Source organism: Amphibalanus amphitrite, unplaced genomic scaffold (assembly GCF_019059575.1).
Source record: "Amphibalanus amphitrite isolate SeventyFive unplaced genomic scaffold, NRLGWU_Aamphi_draft 000598F_arrow, whole genome shotgun sequence".
Classification (NCBI taxonomy): Eukaryota; Metazoa; Arthropoda; class Thecostraca; order Balanomorpha; family Balanidae; genus Amphibalanus; species Amphibalanus amphitrite.
The window spans coordinates 411534-430590 of NW_024882092.1; the positions used below are offsets into that span (position 1 = coordinate 411534).

Consider the following 19057-nt stretch of genomic DNA (forward strand, 5'->3'; position numbering starts at 1 on the left):
CTCAGGAAAATTATCCAACTTAAACCCTCGCTCGGCGAGGGTTTAAGTAAGTTGATGCACCTCCCCCCCTAAGTTTTTTTTTCGCAAGCAACGTAAAATCGGCGGCGCAAGTTTGGCATACCCTCTGGGGCAACCTTTTCGCATCTATCTTGAAAATTTCAGGTCCCAGTCCTTCAAGGTCAGGTCACCAGGTCACAAAAACCGGTACAAGGTCAGAGGAAAATTGGACTAGTTTAGCGGCAACTGAATGCCAGAGTTCTTCGTTGATAGCGTGGGTGCTATGGCACGTAGCGCTACCAAATTGCACACACGACCTGGGGCATCTATTTGTCACATGACCTGGGCGTCCTAGGTTCCAGTGACTTGAGGTCAGGTTACAAGGTCACAAAAACCTTTACATTGTTAAAATGGCACTAAAATGCACTATTTTGTTCATGAAAACTAGAGCTCTTAATCGATCTCATTAAAACTTTATGCACCCCAGTTTTTTTCCAATTCGGTTGACCTGAGGTCATCTAGAGGTCATGACAATTTTTAAGAAAATTTGCCCGAATGTGCAAAGATAAGAGATTTGTGCTCTATATAAGGTTTTTGTGTTGTACTACCTTGATCTACATATACTTTTGTTTGCAAGCTGCAGGAACGCTGGGGTCGGGTCAGCTTAGGTCAACTAAGGTCAAACTACGTTTCTGCTAATAACTTGGCACACAATGAGGCTACAGCTTCAAAAATGGTGTCATTGTGTTCCTTGTGATCAGGCGGTTCGAATGATATCCAATATGCTGCATTTTGATTATGTTAATCATAATTAATTACTTTAAGTTCACTTATTTAGTAACAAAGTGCATCATTTGATGCGCACGGACGTGCTGAGTTCACTGGTGCTTTTGTTTTTGCAGAATTGTAGCTAGGTAAACAGTTATAAGGGAAAAAACTTTTGACATGTTTTAGCGAAATTTTTGCACTTTTACACCCCCCTTCCCAACCCCCCTAAATATTGACTTAGAGTCACCGAAGTTAAACGGCGGCGAGATCTCCTATGGGCCGACCTACCCTGTAAATTTGGTGTTTCTAAGTGCCATAGGAGCCAATCGCCACGGGGGTCGTACCCTCGCTGTCCGTGTTTTGGAAAAGGCCCTCGGCTGGCGAGGGTTAAAGTACATATTATCATTTTTTCTCCAAAGTTTTTGTGGATTTATTCACTGCAACGTGTAAGATGAGGTCGCTGACGCCATAATCCGAAGTCATCTATCCCAAAATCGCATAATTTTCACATGATGGCCATCCAAAGTTCAAATTTTTTTTTTTGCTTTTTTTATTAAACATGCATAGCAGGACACACAGCATGCACAACATAGTAAACTCGATTGTCGAAGACAGTGAGCGGGCGCCACTCCTTCCGTTTCGATTGTTCGTTGGCGTAACGAATCACGGGCCGCGGGCCCCCGCCCGCACCCCCGGAAAATCATTTTTCCCGGGGGTGCCCCCTAACCGGTAACCGGACAAAAAGTCAAAAGGAATAAAGTCAAAAGACAAATAGTCAAAAGACAAAAAGTCAAATGCAAAAAGTCAAACGGGATAAAAGTCAAAAAGATAAAAGTCAAAACGGATAAAAGTCAAAAGACAAAAAGTCAAAAGCAAAAAGTCAAAATGTGCAAAAGTCAAAAACGCAAAAAGTCAAATGACAAAAAGTCAAAAATGCAAAAAGTCAAAAATGAAAAAGTCAAAAGGATAAAAGTCAAAACGGAAAAAAGTCAAAAGACAAAGAGTCAAAAGCAAAAAGTCAAAACGTGTAAAAGTCAAAAGACAAAAAGTCAAAAATGCAAAAAGTCAAAAGGATAAAAGTCAAAATGGAAAAAAGTCAAAAGGCAAAAAGTCAAAACGAGTAAAAGTCAAAAGAAAAAAAGTCAAAACGGAATAAAGTCAAAAGACAAAAAGTCAAAAGCAAAAAGTCAAAACGGGTAAAAGTCAAAAGACAAAAAGTCAAAAAATGAAAAAAAGTATAAAATAGAAAAGTCGAAGTCAAAGTCTGAAATAAAAAGTCAAAAGGATAAAAGTCGAAGCATCGATCTTTTCATCTTTTGAAAAATATTATACAGCGCAACGTACCCTACCCACTGAAGTTGTAAGGAACATGTGAGTACGCGAGGGATTCTGACAGGTACCGGGGTCCGCAGCAGCGGGGCAGGGACGCTGGCTGCGGTGGTGGGGCCCACGCTCACATAATACGCGTTGAGCGCTTCCGGCGTGCACGCTGGCGCAGCAGCAGTGGCACTCTTCCCCGCCCCGATCACCGGCCGCAGCACTGTCCACATCCTCGCCGGTCCTGCCTCACGCAGCTGGTCAGCATAGTATGCCGCGTGGTCACGTCTGATGGCCGCTCGACACCGCCGGTTCACCACCGTGGCGTATACTCGGCGCGCGGGCCGAGCAGTGCGCGCCGCCGCGCCAGCAGCGCTCGCGCGGCGTCCGTGGTGCGCGGAGCACCGGGCGGCGGCAGCCCCTCCCCCATGGGAGAGGGTGAAAAGCAGTGCCTCCTCTAAGCAGTTTTGACTGGGGGGCCCGATCACGGGCAATGACTAAGGTAACCCCTAACAAAAACGTCTAAGACTAAAAAATGACTATGGTACCCCTCAGTGACCAGTTTGGAGGATGACTGCGGGGGCTGCAGCTCCCGCAGTTAACATGTTAGAGGAGGCATGGGTGTCGTTTTGTATAGGCATGGTAGGGCCCGAGCCCTACCAATAATTTTGGAAATTTAACATTATGCCTATGGCGTTGCGTGGAAAGAATCGCTTTGAATTGGCAAAAATTTACAAATTACATTAGAGCCCTACCAATAATTTTCGGAAAGTGTCGCCCCTGAGAGGAGGACCTGGTGAAAAGCCAAAACCTCAAAATAAAAAAATACCATGTGATTAACGCTTAAATGACGTCAATGGACTTAAAGTAAAAAATACAAAAGACGAGATGATTTCAAAATTTTGAGTTGCAATTTTTATCCCCTCAACTTTCAACCTACCCCATCAACTTTTCAAACGTTCCCGGGTCACCACTGCCCCATCGTGCAATTCCAGTGCTATGGCAAAATTTTATCTGAAAGTTTAAACGTGCCCGATAGACTGGACGCGGTCCCCTCCGTCCAATCACGCTCTCTGGTCTCTGTACGGTCATCGCTGACTGGTCCAGCATCCAACGCGCTGGGTTTATAGAAATTTGGTTAAGAGAAATTAACATATTTTAATGAACGAATCCATTAAGTAATAAAATGAAAATGATTCACAGGTTATTATTACATGTGGGAGCACTGGCGCTGGAACTTTCTCAATGTTGGAGGGGCTCGAGGCAGTTTGAACTCATTTCTTTCCATGCAACGCCATAGGGTTAATTACGAGCGAGCGAGCGCAGCGAGCGAGCGAGTTCTTTCGTGTTTAAGGCAAAAATCTGAGTATGCGCGACCCGGCCCGACACGACCCGACCCGACACGACCCCATCACGCTCTTCAAACCCTTATAACTCAAGAACCGCATGCCGCATCGACAAGCGGTCTTCTTTGCTGAATACCACTTGGATGTAAAAGTTGTATGGCATGGACACCATGTTGTCTGAGTGTCGATCTTGGCACGTGGCGCGTGCTAAACTTGGGGTACTTTGCACACACCCGAAAACTATTATCCTCAATAACCGCACGACGGCTGGACCGATTGGGCTGAGACTTGGGACACAGCTGGGCACCCAACAACCAATTCATGTCAGTGTGTGAGTATAGGGGTGTACCAGCACGTGCGCACGTGCAGACCGCGCTTCTATATCTCGAGAACGTTTGGACCGATTGCGCTGATATTTGGCATGTGGCTAGCAACACTTTTATTAATTTGACCTTTTGCGGTTTTGACTTTTTGCTTTTGGCTTATGGTTTTTGAATTTTAGGAATTTTGACATTGATCATTTGACTTTTTGTCTTATGGTTTTTTAGATATATTACTTTTTCCTTTTGACTTTTTCTTTTTTGACTTTTCCATTTGATTTTTATCATTTTGACTTTTTTGCCGTTTTTCACTTTTTGTCTTTTGACTCTTCGCGTTTTTTGACTTTTTGCCATTTGACTTTTTGCTTTTGACTTTTTGCGTTTTTGACTTTTCGCCATTTTGACTTTTTGCCATTTTACTTTTTTGCTTTTGACTTTTTTCGTTTTTGACTTTTCGCCATTTTGACTTTTTGCCATTTGACTTTTTGCTTTTGACTTTTTGCGTTTTTGACTTTTTGCCATTTTGACTTTTCGCCATTTGACTTTTTACTTTTGACTTTTTGCGTTTTTGACTTTTCGACATTTTGACTTTTTGCCATTTGACTTTTTGCATTTTTGACTTTTGGACGTTTTGACTTTTTGCCATTTGACTTTTTGTCTTTTGACTTTTATCCGTTTTGACTTTTATCCATTTGACTTTTTTCCATTTGACTTTTATCCATTTTGACTTTTTGCATTTGACTTTTTGTCTTTTGACATTTTGTCTTTTGACTTTTTGTCCTGGAATCCCCCTAACCACCGCCCGGGCGAGGGGAGCGCCGACCTGACCCGACACTCGACAGGCCGGCGCCCCGCCCGCCCGGGCGGCCGACCGGTCCCTTTCAATTGGGACCGGTACCCAGGTTGGCCCGGATGGGTCATAGGGGCGGGGGCCTAATGCTCGGCAAAACTCAGGGCTCCGCCACAGGCCGGCGTTCAAACACAGTAACGTTCAACAATCTTCCGTTCAAACACAACAAACAGTAACCTAGGTGAGCAAAGAGCAACCAAACAAACGAGTAATTAAACAGACTAACATAAACTACACTGTTAAAGAAACGGCCAAAGTTCAAAGTTGACCCGTCTACCATCTAACAAATTTAAGCGACGAGTATGAGGTGTTAAAACATTGGCCCGGGTACAGGAGGGGGAAGGGCAGCAGGTGCGTTTTCCCCTAACTTTACAGCCGAGGGGTGTGCCCCCAACATTGATACAGCGAGGAAGAATCTTTTCTCCTTTTTTTGGACTGTGGTTTGTTTTCTTCAGGGCTGTGGAGTCGATTTTTCGGTCACTCCAACTCCGACTCCAGCTCAGACTCGGGACGCTGCTCTGAGTGCCAGCCCTGGCTCGTCCGGGTGCAGCCTGCCACTGTAACCCAGTGCACGACTGTGTGACTGGCGCCAGCCTGTACCGAGTGCACGGCTGTGTGACTGACGCTGCAGCCTGAACTGCGTGCCGTGTGACCCGCAGAAGCAGGGGCCGCCCAACTCGCTGCACTATATCGTCCAGGATGTGCGTAAAAACTACAGCCGCGGCCGGTACTCGCTGCTCGACATCGGCCTGGTCATCAACCACCTGATGGGCGGCGCCTACAGGTGGGCCACTGGCGGGATCAGGGCTACTGGTGGGCGGCGCCTACAGGTGGGCCACTGGCGGGAACGGCTACTGGTGGGTCACTGATGGGCGGCGCCTACAGGTGGGCCACTAGCGGGAACGGCTACTGGTGGGCGGCGCCTACAGGTGGGCCACTAGCGGGAACGGCTACTGGTGGGTCACTGATGGGCGGCGCCTACAGGTGGGCCACTGGCGGGAACGGCTACTGGTGGGTCACTGGGAGGCTACTGGTGGGTCACTGGCGGGAACGGCTACTGGTGGGTCACTGGTGGGAAGGGCTACTGGTGGGTCACTGGGGGGCTACTGGTGGGTCAGTGGGGGCTACTGGTGGGTCACTGGTGGGAAGGGCTACTGGTGGGTCACTGGGGGGCTACTAGTGGGTCACTGGGGGCTACTGGTGGGTCACTGGCGGGGCTACTGATGGGCAACTAGCGGGAAGGGCTACTGGTGGGTCACTGGGAGGGGAAGGGCTACTGGTGGGTCACTGGGGCTACTGGTGGGTCACTGGGGCTACTGGTGGGTCACTGGGGGCTACTGGGGGACTACTGGTGGGTCACTGGGGGCTACAGGTGGGTCACTGGCGGGACCGGCTACTGGTGGGTCACTGGGAGGCTACTGGTGGGTCACTGGTGGGAAGGGCTACTGGTGGGTCACTGGCGGGAAGGGCTACTGGTGGGTCACTGGGGGCTACTGATGGGTCACTGGGGGGCTACTGGTGGGTCACTGGGGGCTACTGGTGGGTCACTGGGGGCTACTGGGGGGCTACTGGTGGGTCACTGGGAGGCTACTGGTGGGTCACTGGTGGGCTACTGGTGGGTCACTGGGGGGCTACTGGTGGGTCACTGGGGGGCTACAGATGGGTCACTGGCGGGAAGGGCTACTGGTGGGTCACTGGGGGCTACTGATGGGTCACTGATGGGTGGGGGAGATATTTGCAGCCGCCCCGGCCCACAGCCGTGGGGCTGCAGCCAGCCTCGGCTGCAGCCGGCCGGTGCAGACCTCTATCATGCATTCATCTTGGCCACTTTCCGGTTACATGGGTTACCAAATAATGCAATTAAATATTTTTCCATGAAAATCCTTTCTTTGTTTACCTACAGGTGGGATGCTGACAAAGTAAGCATCCATCCTCGCTTAAACCTTGTCACCATCAAATACCCTAGTCGTACATGAGGCAGCCATTCTGTTTCCCATATCGGGACTTGAGAAGTCGCCGGTGGCCGCTTTGCCCAATATGCATAGGTTCAAAGTTTTGTCAATATCTTCCATATGTGAACGCCTTAGGAAATGAAACGCAGTTGAAATAAAAGGCAATTTAATAGAGATCACATTGGAATAAAAAGAATCTTTCCAAGTTTAAAAATCAAACGTCGGCATCGTAAGAAGCGTTGGTCTGAGGCATGGCAGCTAAAGTTGAACCCAGTCAAATGTTTTGTTATTTCGTACACGCTCAAAACCCGGCCAGTTACATTTGATCACTCATGTTTCACTGCAGCGCAAGGTAGAGGCACGTGATCTCGGAGTGATACTGGACAGCAAGCTGACATTCGCGCGTCACATAGACACTGCTGTGGCCAGACGCAGTCCAGACGCATGCTCGGGTTGTTCATTCGGGGTATGCAGCAGCCTCGCAACCTGCGCGGCGGGCCCTTGACGTCAGAGCATTGCGTACTGCCTACTTTGCGCATGTCCTATCACTCCTGGAGTACTGTAGTGTCGTCTGGGCCGGCGCTGCAGTGACCCACATGAAAGGACTAGACCGTGTGCAACACAAGTTCCTCATTCGGCTCGCATCTCGTTCGGACCATCCCACAAACTGCCTGGATTACGAACATCTACTGTCTCACTTTCAGGTTCCATCTATCAAATCGAGATTTCATCAACACGACCTCATGTTTTTATTCAAGATTTTCCATGGTCAGATTAACTGCCCGCAACTGGTCACAAGGTTCTCACTCTCAGCACCTAGTACATAGAAGGGTGCGCAACATCAGGCTGTGGAATATCCCACCAGCACGAGTCAATACTGTCAAAAACTCTATGTTCGGGCAAATTCCTAACAGCTGTAACGCCCTCGTAGCCGCGAACAGTACAGTTGACTTTTTCACGGCAACACTTGGAGCCTTCAGAACTGCTGCATATTAATTCGGTCAGGCCGCCGGTGTGTACTAAATAGCATGTTTCCTTTTAGTGTATACTTTTAGCTTGTTTTCTTTTTAGTGTTGCTTATAGTAGATACCTACCTATGTTATGCCGTGCTTTTAACTACAGTGTTGTGAATCGTTTGTGTTTTCACCTCATCTTGTTTATGATTTTATGTACTGTTTTGACTGCACCTGTTAAAAGGGCGTTTGCCTGTGGGTGCTTGTAGTAAATACAATACAATAGAAAGCGTTAAGGTGACCGCTTTGCCCCACTCTCCCCTACAGGAGCACCTACTCACGGCGCAAGTTCCGCGCACTCTACTACGAGACGTTCCGTTTCCGGTCGCCCATGATCGTGCGGAACGCCAGCATGTTCATGCGAGCGGCGGCATGCGCGACCACTGCTGTAGCGGCGGCGGCGCCGCTCAAGATGAGCCCGCCGGCCAACGGCCGACCGCCGCCGGACACTTCAGCCGGCCCGGCGGCGTCACGCTGCGCTCCCACCGAAGACGTGTTCGAGTACCCCTTCAGTGAGCTGATGGTGAGTTTTTTTTTCTGGGGAGGTGCCGAAAGGGGGGGGGGGCTGCCGGCGCCAAATATCGACACCTTTTTTTTAAACCCCACATTTGTTCTCCGGTGAATTTCAGACAAGTTGGTTAGAGACCTTCAAAAAAGGTACAATCACTCGATTTTTCTCAAGTTTGTCTGTCTTGGCAGATAAAGCAATACCAGAACAGGCCTACGAACACACATATTTGATCAGGATCGGACGATTGGACACTTTTAAAAGGAGATCTTTCGTGCCTCCCGGAAATTCACGGGAGAGCAGATGTGGGGTTTAAAAAAAAAGGTGTTGATATGTCCTGAAGGGTCTTTTGTTCACCTAAACACAGAGGTCGCTGATGGCACATGACTCGCTAATGACACTGAGATAGCTGACAGAGGTCGCTGACCCAGAGGTCGTTCGGATTGCACAAAGTCGCAATATGGGGACACTCTGTACATGGAGCGGCCCTGACCACCGCTGCTCTATACACCGAGCGGCTCCGGCCGGCGCCAGTGCCAGATTATCGCGATCACCGCTGACATAGCCCTCCCATTCCCACTCCGGGCCGGTGCTCAGCGCCACCTGCGCCGCGTCGCGGGCTGTCTGAACATCCGCCAGCTAAGCATAACTGTTGGCAAACCGAGCGTTATCCCGTATCCCTCGAATCGCACCGGGTGTCCAAAAAAAAGATATTATTGGAATTAATTCCAGAGCAGACCCATCTCGTAGCGCTGCTCCTCTGGGTTCCAGGTCGGCTCAGGTGGCGCCTCGTCTGCAGTCTCCTTCGCCGAGATTCCCACGGCGTCCAGGCTCCACATCCTCTCCACGTCAGCCAGCTGACAGCGGTAGACGCGCCTCTGTCCGGTCTGCTGGTTCTGTGCCTGCCCATGGAGAACATGACCAAACACCGTCTCAATCAGGCGCAGTCCGGGCCCAACCTCCACTTGGTCCCACATCACAACCTGGTAGATCTGATCACACCCGATCAACAGATCCACAGGCCCCTCACGGTAGTCGTCAGCGAGCACGACACTTGGGGGCAGCGACAGGTTCTCAGGCAGGCTGTACGTCCCAACAGGTACACACAGGCGATCAGTTTTCCAAAAAGACAGTGTGGCCTCACCTCCTTGTCTGCCAGTCAACTTAGCTGACACTCGGTCGTACACTCGGGCCTCCTCAGTCCTCTCCATGAACCCGACGCAGGCGAAGACTCCCTGCTCCTCAGTCTCCAGGCCCAACTTCTCTGCTAGAGACGACCTGATAAACGAAGAGTCAGAGCCTCCATCGATGAGTGCGCGCACTTGGCACACACCTCCCGGTCCACTGACCTCTACCAACACGGTCTGAACAAAGCAGCTGCTCTGAGCGTTCACATTGTAAAGGCGCTTACCCTCACGAGGGCTGGTGGCTTGGCAGGGCGGCTGGACGGCAGCTGCGCTGGGCGACTGGACGGACGGGCCGACGGCAGAGGCGTGCCCAGTCACTTCACCTCCAGACGGCAGCTCAACAGGCGCTCTCCCTGTCCACGTTGGCGTCTGACTGTCCTGGAAGGTCAGATGGTCAGGCCAGCCAGGCGACCATGCAGCAGCAGCAGGCGCTGCACACGTTACAGTGTGCATCGAGCGGTCAACAGCACGAGGCGGGTGGGGCGCAGCAGGCGACTGACGAGCAAAGCCCTGGCGAGCCGGTGCAGCAGGCGGGCGCACAGGGGCAGCAGGTGGGCGCACAGGGGCAGCAGATGGGCGCACAGAGGCAGCAGATGGGCGCACAGGGGCAGCAGACCCTCCCGCATCATGCAGAGATGAGTGGTGAGCCTCACCACACCTTGGACATGCAGAGCTCGTGCACACTCGCACCATGTGTGGCCCCAGACACTGATAACACAGGCCCTCCTGCCTGTCGGCCCTCCAGCGTGAGGCAACATCCATGCTCCTGTAAGTGGGGCATGCAGAGAGGCCATGCCTCCCATTCTGGCACACTCCACAAACCCAACCAGCCCTGCCTGACCTGCCTTGTATCCTGAGGACACTGGTGGCTGACCTCGCTGATCTCGGCTGGGACGGCTGACTCTGGTGAACAGCTGGGCTGGCGGCTGGTGTCCCTTGTGCAGCTGCATCCTCTCTCATCTGCACCTCCTTCTGCAGAAACTGCAGGAAGTCTGGGAGGTTCTCGGAGACACCACTCTGCGCTCTCATCCACTGCAGCTTCCACGTCTCTGGGACACAGGACTTCAGCACAGGCATGAGAAGCACAGAAAACGACTCAGCAGTCACACCCATCGTCTCCAGTGCACGAACATCAGACACCAAACCATCCACCATCTGACGCAGCTGCAGAAGGTCATGGTCATCAGGGACACAGCGAGTGTTCAACAGTCTCTGCATCAGTGACTCCCTCAGCAGGTCCGGACGGTCAAACCTCTCCTGTAAGGTTTCAATGGCCTTGACATATCCAGCATCAGTCAACGGCAGTCCCTGGATAGCTGCATGTGCCCTCCCAGTCAGGTACAGTTTCAAGTGCACAAACTTTTCCACTGGGGAACAAGCTCTGTTGTCATGAACAGCAGTTCTGAACAGGTTCCAGAACTCAGGCCATGTGTCAACTGCTCCGTCAAACTTAGGCAGCTTTAGCTCAAGTTTAAAAGCACTCTGGCGCTCATGCAGTACTGGAGCAGAAGCTACTCCCCTCTCGAGCCTGGCTAGAACACGCTTAGCCTTGAAGAGAGCATCATACGCATCCTGCATGTGTGAGCTATCATCCTCGATCCCATGTTTGTCAAGTTCACATTGTAGCTGTAGCATATGCTCATAATGCATCTCGAGGTGGTGAATGCGTAGGGCCAGCTCATCCTCCTGCGACTGATCACTGGCAGAGAGGTCACGCAAAAGTCTGGTTACCTTACCTCTGGCTAAGGTTCGCTTCTGGCGCAGTTCACTTTCCTCCACCACAGCTCTTGACAGAAACACTCAAATCTTGAAGGCACAATCTCAATCTCAAAGTCAAAATCTCAATCAAAATCAAAGCAAAGAACAACCAATAGCAAATCTTGATCCGGCCAGCGGAGGACTATGTGGTGAATTAACAATAAAAATAGCCGGTTCGTTGTCAAGAAAGAGTTGAATTGATTTTACTTTATATTATCTTCGGCGGCGGCGACTCTCAGCAACACGTGGCGGCGACACAATCACGGCGGCAGTCAGGGCGGAACTCAACCACGAGGACGAAACGGGGGCGAAATCAACTCGGTTTATACAGCGCAATGTGAAGGATTCAGGACGGGCTACCAGACAGAGGATACTTTAAAAGTCGGAAAGGAAACTAGTATAGGCACGGGGAGGATAAAGGAAAAGGGCTCGAACACACGACACTCGTGTACTGATCAGTGTCCCTCGTTTTCGTCTCAAGCCACGCGTCGTGCAATGTCGTTCTTTTAAACGCTTCAACATGCAGTCTTGTGATGCGGATTTCCTAGCTGTCGACTGGTCCTGCGTCTTTGCAGCCTTAAACATTTCTGATGCATGGTCTCATTTTATTCGTCTTTTCGCCCCCCATTGTTCAGCGTCACGCCCCTGTCCGAACTGTGAAACTGCGCAACCCCTCCGCTCCCCCCATCTCGGACGACACGCGTCAGCTTCTGGCTGACCGCGCCCGAGCGCTGCGCCTGTGGGGTCGCGGGTCTGATAGGTACCGGGAGGCGAACCGTTTGGCCCGCGCTGCCTTCAGAGCGGACAAGCGGCGCCATATCGGACACCGCGTGTCTCAGCAGGGACGTGGGTCTGTCTGGCGCTGCGCGGCTGACATCTTGGGCAGTAAAAAGACAGCGTGCATGATAAAACCTACCATCTCCGCCGAACAGATGAACGAATTTTTTGTCCATGTCGGCCCACGCGTTGCCGCCGAGCTCGCCGCGCATGGTCCGCCCCCCTCACTTCCCCCGCGACTGCCCAGGGTGGGAGCCTGCGCCTTCCGGCTACTTCCGATCACGCTCAGCACCCTACATGCCATCATCAGCTCTATGAGCAACTCCCCGTCCCGCGGATCTGACGGACTTTGCATTCGGACCATCAAGATATCCTTCAACACCATCAGTCACGTCCTCCTCCATATCGTCAACCTCTCCCTCATCTCCAATATCTTCCCGGAATCTCTGGAAGCATTCCCTCGTCCATCCCATCCACAAGTCCGGTGATCCTGCCGATCCTTTCAACTACCGTCCTATTTCTATCATCCCAGTCCTTGCCAAAATAGTGGAGCGGGCAGTTCAGCGCCAACTCTACTACTACCTTTCCTCCAACCATCTCCTCTCCCCAACCCAACATGGCTTCCGTCCGCAGCACTCTACCAAGACCGCCCTCACGTGCGTCACCGACAGCATCCTTGCTGCTACAGATTCTGGCCTTCTCTCCATTCTTTGTCTCATTGACCTTCGCAAGTGTTTCAATGTTATCTGTCATGCTAAATTGCTCGAAAAACTCCAGCTGCTGGGCGTCGACACATCCTGGTTTCAAAATTATCTCTCCGGTCAATCGCAGAGTGTAAGCCTCACTTCCTCTGATGGCAGCGTCAAAATCTCACCTCCTCTTCCCATCAACCAGGGCGTTTTTCAAGGTTCTAGCCTCGGCCCTGTCCTCTTCTGCGCGTTTGCCAACGACCTGAGCTTGTACGTCTCCGATGGACTAGTTATCCAGTATGCCGACGACACCCAGGTCTTGGTTTCCGGCCCTAAATCTGCTCTTCCAGCGCTTGCATCGCGCATGGAAAGCACCCTTTCCTCTCTTGGTAACTACTTCCTTGAGAACGGCTTAAAGGTTAACGTAAACAAATTCGAGCTCATCACTTTTGGTTCTAGACAAAATTTGCGCAACCTCCCGACGATCAAAATCAGATACCAGGACACGTGTCTGACGCCCAGCACTGAGGTAAAAAATCTTGGTGTGGGACGCGCACGTGAGGGCTGTCTCGCGTAGATGCTGCGGTATCCTCGCAGCACTATCCCACCTCCGCCACTTCCTTCCTCCTGACACCCTTCCCGAGATAGTCACCGCCCTGGCCGTCTCGCACATCCGCTATTGCCTCTCTGTTTACGGCAGCGGCAGCGCTGGCAACCTCACAACCATCCAGAAGCTGCTCAACTTTGCGGCTCGCGTGATCGCGGGCAAACGAAAGTTTGACCGCGTGTCAGCTGTGCGAGACAGGCTGGGGTGGCTTGACTCGTCTCAACTCTTCCAATACCAATCCCTCTGCCTCCTTGACAAAGTCCTCTCCTCTAGCCAGCCCGAATGCATCGCCCGTCAGGTCTGCCTCAACCGGGACCATCATGGCCATGTCCGGCACACCATACAGGACGATCTCCTGCACGTGCCACCCATCCGTTCGGAGGCGGGCCGGCGACGGTTTGTATACCGCTCGCCCCACCTCATGAACGATCTGCCCATGTCGGTGCGGAACCTGCGAGGTCCGCGGTTCAGGCGAGCCCTGAAGGCCCACCTACTCTCGAGACGAGACACGTGATGAACGCGTTTTTGATCATGATGCCGTGCAGGTGGTGTTTTTTTATCCTGAGTTATATGTATATTTTAGGTTGTGTAACATCGTGAGTGTGTATTTTACCCTGCATAATATGATCCGATTTTATTGACGTGAAGGCCATAATAGCCACTTGTCTTGTGGATGGCTTTTTAATAAACTACTACTACTACTACTGACCTGAGGTCAAAACCCTAAGTTGACCTGACCCGAACAAAAAGCATATCATTCGACGCGCCTGAGCGAGGCGAACACGATGGCGATGCTGCCAAAATCGCGGCTCTGCGGCCGTTCTTTGCGAAGTTATTTACCAAAAACTGAACCGTACCTTGGGGCACTTGACCTGACTTCAGAGTTCAGAGGTCACCGGTTGACCTAGGACCTTAAAATCGGGTACCAATATCTGCGTCTCGTAACGGCGCACACGCTCGTTTTTTTTGCGACGCGCTAGCTCCACCAGGGGCGAAACGGCGAGGGGGGGGGGTCGTACCCGCCCCCTCCCTCGGCCGGCGCGTATGTAGAAAACCAATAGGTCCGGCGAGGGTTTTAAATAATGAAAAGTATGTCAAAATTGTAGAGCAGACTATACTTGGGGTGGTTCGTGAATATGCGCTCCCAGTTTACGAACCTCTCTCTCTCTCTCTCTCTCTCTCTCTCTCTCTCTCTCTCTCTCTCTCTCTCTCTCTCTCTCTCTCTCTCTCTCTCTCTCTCTCTCTCTCTCTCTCTCTCTCTCTCTCTCTCTCTCTCTCTCTCTCTCTCTCTCTCTCTCTCTCTCTCTCTCTCTCTCTCTCTCTCTCTCTCTCTCTCTCTCTCTCTCTCCTCTCTCTCTCTCTCTCTCTCTCTCTCTCTCTCTCTCTCTCTCTCTCTCTCTCTCTCTCTCTCTCTCTCTCTCTCTCTCTCTCTCTCCTCTCTCTCTCTCTCTCTCTCTCTCTCTCTCTCTCTCTCTCTCTCTCTCTCTCTCTCTCTCTCTCTCTCTCTCTCTCTCTCTCTCTCTCTCTCTCTCTCTCTCTCTCTCTCTCTCTCTCTCTCTCTCTCTCTCTCTCTCTCTCTCTCTCTCTCTCTCTCTCTCTCTCTCTCTCTCTCTCTCTCTCTCTCTCTCTCTCTCTCTCTCTCTCTCTCTCTCTCTCTCTCTCTCTCTCTCTCTCTCTCTCTCTCTCTCTCTCTCTCTCTCTCTCTCTCTCTCTCTCTCTCTCTCTCTCTCTCTCTCTCTCTCTCTCTCTCTCTCTCTCTCTCTCTCTCTCTCTCTCTCTCTCTCTCTCTCTCTCTCTCTCTCTCTCTCTCTCTCTCTCTCTCTCTCTCTCTCTCTCTCTCTCTCTCTCTCTCTCTCTCTCTCTCTCTCTCTCTCTCTCTCTCTCTCTCTCTCTCTCTCTCTCTCTCTCTCTCTCTCTCTCTCTCTCTCTCTCTCTCTCTCTCTCTCTCTCTCTCTCTCTCTCTCTCTCTCTCTCTCTCTCTCTCTCTCTCTCTCTCTCTCTCTCTCTCTCTCTCTCTCTATGTGTTTGATCTGGGCTCTCTGTTTCAGATCTGGGCTGTGCTGACCAAGCGGCAGGCGATGGCGCACCTGATGTGGCAGCACGGAGAGGAGGCGCTCGCCAAGGCGCTTGTCGCCTGCAAACTCTTCAAAGCACTCTCCTGCGAGGCAGCCAAGGACAACCTGGAGACCGAGTTCTTCGAGGAACTCAAACGGCACGCCGCCCAGTTTGAGAGTCTTGGTACGGTGGCACTGCCGAGTTTCAGAAGCTCTACATTAAAATATGCTAAGTACAGGTCACCGCTGAAGTACCGTAAACCGGGGTGAGTTGATATGGATTTTGAGGTTTTTTCTAGATTTCTTTAAAAGCCACCTTTATTTACGCTTTTTTTTGCGTGCCAGTTTCATGGCATATGCATTGGGAGGGCAATCAGCAAAAAATTAATAAAAAATGTATATACGAGTATTTAGCCCCTTTTTTAAAGTTTAAGTTCATATCAACTCACCCCCTGGGGGTTGGTGAGTTGATAAAGTTTTGGATTTATCAAAATTCCTCAGCTAAAGAAGCTCAGAGGCGAGTTGATATCATGCCAGTGTAAAAAAAAGATGAGAGAACGCATCTTGAAAAAAACATCAGAAAAATGGCAGTAGTTTGGCAGCAGTTTGGCAGCATTCATGAAAACGCAATCATGTCCAACATACCCTTCTCAAAGTGGCTTGATTTTAGCAGCATCATTTTTTGCTGTATGATGCTTATATTTTACTTAGAACATTCTGAACTTGGCTGGTCACATGTCCTCAAGCCAACGGTACAAAACTGGCAAGATATTTTGGAATGTAAAGTATCCATGACAGTTGGATAACGACAACTGAAGAAACTCAAGATTACCAAACAATATTTATTTTTTAAATTACTTTTAAATACACAAAGCTTTCGGTCACATCACATACGACCTTGATCACTGTGTTCACAATGCTTCAAATTATTTAATAAGTTCACTCTTAATACTTAATATCAAGCTCAAATATAACAAATTTTCACATCATGTTCACTGTATTTTTCAACAACCTCTTTCTCTCATCATCTCTCGTTATTCCCATTCATTTTTCACATGCCGTGCACGCGGCCTACATATCGTCCGTCTCCGAATATATTTAACTCACTACAGTACCCCCACGTGACTGAGGTTCCGCCCCGGAACCATACATTTTCAACTTAAAGGTTCTGCCTCTAACTACAACACCACACGGCACACACATTTCCAGTATGGTACACAATACGCTTGGCCATGTCTACCCAAACCATAGTCCAGTTGATGCACCTTTCATATGCAAAATAAACACATTTTCTATAAACATACACTTAACTATAGTCCGTTTTTCTTAAGTTCGACCCTCATTCAAATCGTCTCTTTGAACACAGCACGAGAATTGCTAGCTGAATTACTGAGAAAACTGACTGACGCACATTGATTTCACAGACGATTAATTTTATTCAAAAGTATTTCTTCCTGGCTCTTATTTCCCAGACTCCTAGCTCGTATTTACCTATATATGCAACCCCACAGGGAAAGACGACTCGTCAGAAATTATAATTGAAGTAGTCGATAAATCGTACGGCGTTTAACACAAGGGTATATTATCGGTGTTAAAAACTTATTTGGAAAATATTATTCGTATCTCCAGTATAATGTGCGCTAACCAGTTTTTTAAGTAATTCAGCTAGCAATTCTCGTGCTTTGTTCAAAAATATGTTTACAGTGAGGGTCGAACTTAGAAAAAACGAACTATAAAACATACACTTTAAAACAGGACAGTTTGCTATGATTTCCATGCTTCATACCTTACTGGCGGTCGAACCGCCCGACCTGACCGCGTTTGCACCACCCCTGGAGAAGACGGCCCACTTCTGCCCAGAGGAATCAGAGGCATTGTACGGCCTGGAGAGCTAGCCCCCTGTGGTAGAGGTGCACCGTTCCCTGACTGGGAAGCCCGACTGGAGCAGACGGCTTTCAACAGTCTTAAAGAGGCACTGAGCTCGCCGCCGGTCCTGGCACTACCGGTGTTTAGTGAGGAGGCGCCCCCGTTCGTTCTGGATGTGGACGCCAGTGGAACGGCCGTCGGAGGCTGTCTGATGCAGGGCGACAGGGTGATCGCATTCGCCAGCCGGGTGCTGACCAAATCCGAGTACAGTGTCACAAAACGTGAGCTGCTCGCGATCGTTTGGGCCACTACGCACTTCAAGCAGTATCTGCTGGGCCGTCGGTTTCTACTGCGTACCGACCAATCGGCCTTGCAATGGCTCTTCAACATGAAAGATCCCACTGGTCAGCTGGCTCGGTGGCTGCTGCAATTGTCCGAAATGGAGTTTGATATCATACACCGCCGGGGTGTTCTCCACAATAATGCCGATGCGCTGTCGAGATATCCTCACCCCATGACTGAGCAGGAGCAGCGGTATCGCTGGGTCTGCCTTCCGGTGCCAGATATTCAGGGCAAACCTACTCCTCCTGACAGTCAGCTGCTGGACCCTCAGTCGCAAGCTGCCCCGGTCGTTCCAGAGTCGCGGGTTGACTGGGCCGACGAGATCCAGGTCAGTCCAAGGGTCACAGTAGCGCTGGAACAGCAACCGCAGTGTCCACTCACACTCGGGCAACACAATCTTGGGTCTCAGGCATCGAGTGTGCCCAACCGCAATGACCAGTTGACGATCAGCCCGCCGAGGCCTGGAGCGGCCGATCAAAGCAGTATAAGCACACCGGGTGATGCCGAAATGCTCCCGAAAAATGACCATGACAGTCAGTGTTCTGATCAGGTCCCGACTCCGCCAAATGTAGCTGAAACGCCGGCTGTTTTGACAGCCGCAGTCACGCACTCCACCATTGTCCCAGTCACTATGGCCGAGTTTCACAAAGAACAGGTAGTGGATGAAGGTATACGTGAAATCATGGTGTGGAAAAACCGTCACATAAAACCAAAAACCGAAAGTGTACATACTCAGCACGCACTGCAGCTTATTCGCGAGTGGAAACGCCTCGTACTCAAAGGCGACCAATCTGTGCTGTACAGACGGGCACAACCCTACAGAGGCGCTCCCTCGTGTTTACAGATTGTTGTGCCACAGCACCTGCGGCGGGGGCTGATGGAATCCCACCACCGTGGATTGGGGGGCGGACATCAGGGGGCTGCCAAGCTGGAGAGTTCACTGAGGCGCCAGTTTTACTGGCCAGGGATGCAGGCGGATGTAAAGGCATTCTGTCAGCAATGCGAGGACTGTGCCCGTCGCATGGACCCTCCTCACCCGCCAAAGGCTCCTCTCGGCTCTCTGCAGGCCACACAATTTATGGACAGACTGGACATTGACATTATCGCTGGTCTACCCGCTAGTGAGCCAGATGGATATAAGTATATCTTGACATGTATTGATGCCTTTACTCGTTTTGTTTGGGCATGGCCACTGAAAACACAAGAGGCGCCCGAAATAGTAGAAGGGCTGATGGACCATGTCGTGGGACTTTTTGGTGTGCCCAAGTCAGTGCATTCAGACCAAGGTAAAAACCTGGTGGGTCACGTAGCTCAGTTGTTCTACGAAAAGATGGGCATAACACAAAGTACCACGACAGCGTACCACCCGCAGGGGAACGCCTACTGTGAGCGCAGCCACCGGTTCCTGATGGACACTGTGGCCAAACTCACCAGAGAAGAGCAGCGTAAGTGGCCGCGGTACCTGAGTGCCGCCGTTCTGGCCTCCAACGTCAACACGAGTACGGCTACAGGCTTGTCGCCTTATGAATGCGTCTTCGGCCGGCCAGCTCCGCTGCCGACCGCGCTACGGCATAGTAAGGTCTCGGACGCCGCCAGCAGCTCGGCTGGGAGGGTGCCCAGGGATACACTTCAGTATCTCGCAGGTCTGCAGCGCACCCTAAATCGCTCAGACCAACAGCTGCTCACAACCAGTGTGAGCTCTCACA

General features: G+C 50.9%; 1 protein-coding gene across 1 annotated transcript in view; it reads left to right on the forward strand.

The window, feature by feature from the left end:
* LOC122394555 (transient receptor potential cation channel trpm-like) overlaps positions 1-15751 on the forward strand; it is a 291178-nt gene extending 275427 nt beyond the window's left edge. The window contains exons 11-13 of the mRNA XM_043391514.1: positions 5258-5382; positions 7831-8086; positions 15138-15751. Coding sequence (XP_043247449.1) covers positions 5258-5382; positions 7831-8086; positions 15138-15413 — 657 coding nt within the window. The 3' untranslated portion in view covers positions 15414-15751. The remainder of the gene's footprint in view (positions 1-5257; positions 5383-7830; positions 8087-15137) is intronic.
* Positions 15752-19057: the final 3306 nt, after the last annotated feature.